The 4,232-nt window shown below is 31.1% G+C and overlaps 1 protein-coding gene and 1 long non-coding RNA gene across 3 annotated transcripts in view; both read right to left on the bottom strand.

The window, feature by feature from the left end:
• Positions 1 to 615: 615 nt before the first annotated feature.
• Positions 616 to 1,582, bottom strand: LOC105272526 (uncharacterized). Its single transcript, XR_892780.1, has 3 exons — positions 1,387 to 1,582; positions 1,132 to 1,276; positions 616 to 641 (listed from the first exon to the last, which is right to left on the bottom strand). It is a non-coding gene; the product is annotated as an uncharacterized lncRNA (long non-coding RNA).
• A 409-nt stretch (positions 1,583 to 1,991) lies between these two features.
• The window catches only part of LOC105272524 (uncharacterized), a 3,010-nt gene continuing 769 nt past the window's right edge, over positions 1,992 to 4,232 (bottom strand). Inside the window, exons 2-5 of one of the 2 annotated variants that reach the window (XM_011314692.1) lie at positions 3,851 to 4,016; positions 3,490 to 3,703; positions 2,982 to 3,373; positions 1,992 to 2,775 (exon numbers count right to left, since the gene is read on the bottom strand). In XM_011314692.1, coding sequence (XP_011312994.1) covers positions 2,761 to 2,775; positions 2,982 to 3,373; positions 3,490 to 3,703; positions 3,851 to 4,016 — 787 coding nt within the window. In that variant the 3' untranslated portion in view covers positions 1,992 to 2,760. The remainder of the gene's footprint in view (positions 2,776 to 2,981; positions 3,374 to 3,489; positions 3,704 to 3,850; positions 4,017 to 4,232) is intronic. The other variant, XM_011314693.1, reaches the window with a different exon arrangement.

Raw genomic sequence — 4,232 nt, 5'->3', positions numbered from 1 at the left:
GTACTACTGGTTGAAGGATGTTCATTATGATTGACGGTCAAAGGACGAATGATATCATTCTGGTCTTCCGCGACGTTATCCTCAGTTAATATCGAACGATGATTGCGGTTACTATCAAGATTCGAAATATTCTGCTCAATATTCTTTCTCGTATTCATTCTTTCACGATATGCTCGCTGATAAGCAGCATTTTTTTCGCGCCTGATTCTTTGGCATTCTTGTTCTTCTTCTGGTATCCTTTGGACTTTTCTTTTAAACATATTTGAATTTCTCGAAACTTCTGGATCATTATGAATTAGATTATTGATAACCCTACTACTGGTTGAAAGATTTTCGTCGAAAAAATTGGTCAAAATAACAGTTCAGTGACTTTTTGTGTAATAATGAGAGTTCCTTATATTATCGTCAATGATAAAATACGAATGATTATATTTTTATATTTTTATTCTCTTAAATGTCTATCTTTTTTTACAGTAATATTTGTAGTGTATTAACTTTTACAGGATCTTTTTTTTGTTAATTGTTATCTATATTTCTCTACAATTATCTATATTTGTTGATATTTGAAGATTTATTTATTTATTTATTTATTATTTATTATTTATTATTTATTATTGTTTTGTTAAGCTCCTGCAGACCCACTGAAACAAAAAAATGAACAGTTTTTTAGTCAAATGAAATTGATTTGATGAATGATTTCTATGAATAGGAATATATCCAATGTTCACTTTTATTCAAGAATAACGTTGGACACATTATCTTCAAACCATAATGTAAGCATTTTTTCTTGTTTTTTTGGAAAAATGAAAAGAAAAAATGCACGTGCATAGACGATATATTTTCTACTCATGAAAATGTAACAGAGCATCCTACGCCCAACCAGCAATCGAAAGAAATCGATGCCTTTAACTTCGTCCGTCATTTAACTGGCATTTAATCTTTTAATACAAAGCATTAGAAAAATCGCGGTCGAAGTGGGAGACATAGTTTTCCTCCGATTGCTAATTTGGCGTAAAATTGCCGAGAGCATTTCTTGAAAGATTGCAGTGTGAATTCTTTTCAATAAGATGCAAGGATTCACTTAAATGAACATTCCTATTTTTTTCCTGAACTAAAAAACGAACAACTTACGTTGAAAACTTGGACTCGACTCCTTATTTGTTCCTCTTTCTCTGATACTAATTTTGATGGTTTTAATGGTGGCACACCCCACAATCAATTGCAACAATAATTCAATTTCTGCTGAAGACTGAATATCTACGTTTCTCTCCAAAGCCTAAAACAAAGTATTTGTCAAGTTCATAATTTGAATATCTGTAATAAATGTTAAATTTCCTCAATCATGTCACCAAATGAATTTATTTTGATAACAAATTTATAACCTACCTGCAGTCAGTTTCTGAAGGTTTTATCAACCCAGTTAAAATTTCATCTTTTTGGTTGATAGAACAAAGCAAAGAGATTCTCAATTATTTTATAAATTATTTACGAAATTTTCAATCTCGTTTTAACAACACTCAGTGGCGGAGTTTAGAAGCGATAAATTATCGGGATTTACGGCGTCAAGATTTCCTGATCGAAATCCCAGGGCGTTCTTTCTAGGTTATAGACATATCGACAGCTTAAACCGGAAGTTACGATACATGAAAATACCACTCATTTCCATGAATCTTAATATCAACAACTAATTTCTCTCGAGTAGAAAAAAGTTAGAACAGGAAAATTAGGCATGAAAATTATAAAATATCGTGGATTTTAATGTTGTTTATTATAGAAACAGATTCATTACATACAGCTTTATAAATCAACTCATTACAGTTTTTTTTAATCAAACCAAACAAACTTAAGCTATTTAAAAGTTTGTTGTTATACTTAATTTTTTTATAGAATTTTATATAAAAAATATATAATATTTAGATAAATATATTAATATTAATATTTATATTTATATAAATATGTAATATTTTATATAATTTTTTTTTACACTTAATTTCTATGCTTAATTTTCAAATCTTGTGGACATTGAAAATCCTGAGTTAAAACAATCACTCTTCAGTATTTTCAAGTCATCGATTTGTGAGGATGCAGAATAAAAGATGCTTTCTTTTTTTTCGTTTAAGCAATACCGATTGAATAATGACATTTTCGTCAAGAAACAGAATACAACAGGAACTTATATTATGTTATAAATGGAATATAGATTATCTATAAATTTTTCCTTGTATCTATCTTATAATATGAACACCATGACTTTCTCAGTATAATACTATCACATTCCAGATTCTATTTGCAAAAAATCACATTTCTCATTAGTAACGTTTAATTTAACTTTGCGCTGCATCACTTTAACCATAATTAAGTTATTATTTGTATCAATTTTTGCTTCTAACTTCATCGTTGCTTTACTTCTATACGTTGTTATATTACTTATTACAATCAAATATTGAAAGTAAAAAAAAAATACTCCTCACTGGGAATCGTATCAGATCGATTCTTAATTAGTCAAATCCCAATTGGGATTTTGTGCTAAAAAAAATAATTATATTCTAATTATCACTGGCACAGTCTTGACTCCATGTGTAGAATGAAAAAGGATTGACCATCCCCCGTTGCAAACTGAGAAAGCTATTGTGTATCAATAAGGTATGAATGAGGTTAAATGAAAGAGATCAAGGGGTTGGAACTCTCGAGATAAAAACGAATGTGAAAAGAGATTTTGTTATGGAGTCTAAGGATTTTTCCCAAGTCTCGTCATAGCCTTCAATCATTTTTCAGCTAAAAAAAAAGAAAAAAAGAATTATAATTTAGAATTTATATCAAACATTTATTTTCATGTATTTAATATTAATATTCCATAAAATGAGATTAAATATTGAATTCATCATACTGATGGTAATTACGATTTTCTCAATTTAATTACAGAGCAATGATCACCAATACGTTATAATTGCATTAATTAATAATATAAGAATGTTACATACCTTTTTCTCTGTGTCCATACTCCTATTGGAATTCTCCTTCTCATCATCTGCCGATCGTTTAGGATTGCAAGTATCCCTGTCAGGCTTTGGAGTGGGTATTTTATGAAAGGATAATCTCAATTTTTCAAGTGGCATCTTCGGCTTGGTTTCATCTATTATGACTTTGTTCATGCCATCAACACTCAAATACGATGATCCAGGTTTGGACATATCAATTTTCCCATAGAAAATAGCATATGCACCTTTCTCTAATTTGGAATCCGATGAATTTTTATAGTCACGTATCTGAACGCAAAGTCTGAAGTGTCCATCGACAATATTCCCATTGGCCATTGACATCTGTCCAATCGTCTTGAAGATGACAAAATCATTTTTCACGTAACCTCTAACCGCTTGAATTATAAAGAGAAAAAAGTTGATCAGATGATAACATAACATAAAATTATATAATGAAATTAACAGACAAAAGATAATGATGATAACATTTTTTATTATCAATTCCATATACCGATTGGAGTTTTTCCGTGTTCTAGACAATGCTCGATAGTTGTTTCTTGAAATTGCACTTCATTGAGTTGAGAATGGGCCAAATCGAATTTCCCTAGTACCTGTATGGTGCTGAAATCTTGCACATGTAGCTCTTGAGGAACGATAACTCCTTTCAGATCGCGGTCAAACTGAAATTTTACGTCTGCAACCGTACAACATGTGATTTCCACGATCTGAAAAATAGACAAAACATTCAAAAATCGTGTTCTTCTACTATTTGAAAAAATTAATAAATGAAAAATCTAGATATATAATAAAAATCTTTTTGCTAGAAAACTTAAAAATTCAAAATATTATCCTCGATAAAAATTATTTTGTACCTCAGAAAGAGTAAGCTTCGAACTCCACTCTAATGCCTTCTCTTTCCAAAAAACTACACGTACTTTACTGCCTTTGTTGTTATTAAGGATGATTTTATAAATCCATTTCTGGTATGTTTTGACAGAGCTAAGTGCCTCCACTGACTCGATGTATCCGACGATGTCCCTGAAATTTTTTTATTCGTTTTTTTGCCTATTGTATTATATACAGGGTGTCCCAGAAGTACGTGCCGATAATTAACCGGCATGTACAGGGGGTGAGTCTGACCCAAAAAGTCCTTTACCACTTTTGGATCGGAAGCACACCTCCGGAGATACTGGGGTAAACAGGACAGCCAATGACGCTGCCGCGTTAAGGGGCAGTACGTCGGTGTGGCTGTCG

Source organism: Fopius arisanus, unplaced genomic scaffold (assembly GCF_000806365.1).
Source record: "Fopius arisanus strain USDA-PBARC FA_bdor unplaced genomic scaffold, ASM80636v1 scaffold00198, whole genome shotgun sequence".
In the NCBI taxonomy this organism is placed as follows: Eukaryota; Metazoa; Arthropoda; class Insecta; order Hymenoptera; family Braconidae; genus Fopius; species Fopius arisanus.
Note: the sequence above shows the minus strand (reverse complement) of the source record. Positions and strands in the feature narration are given on the sequence as shown.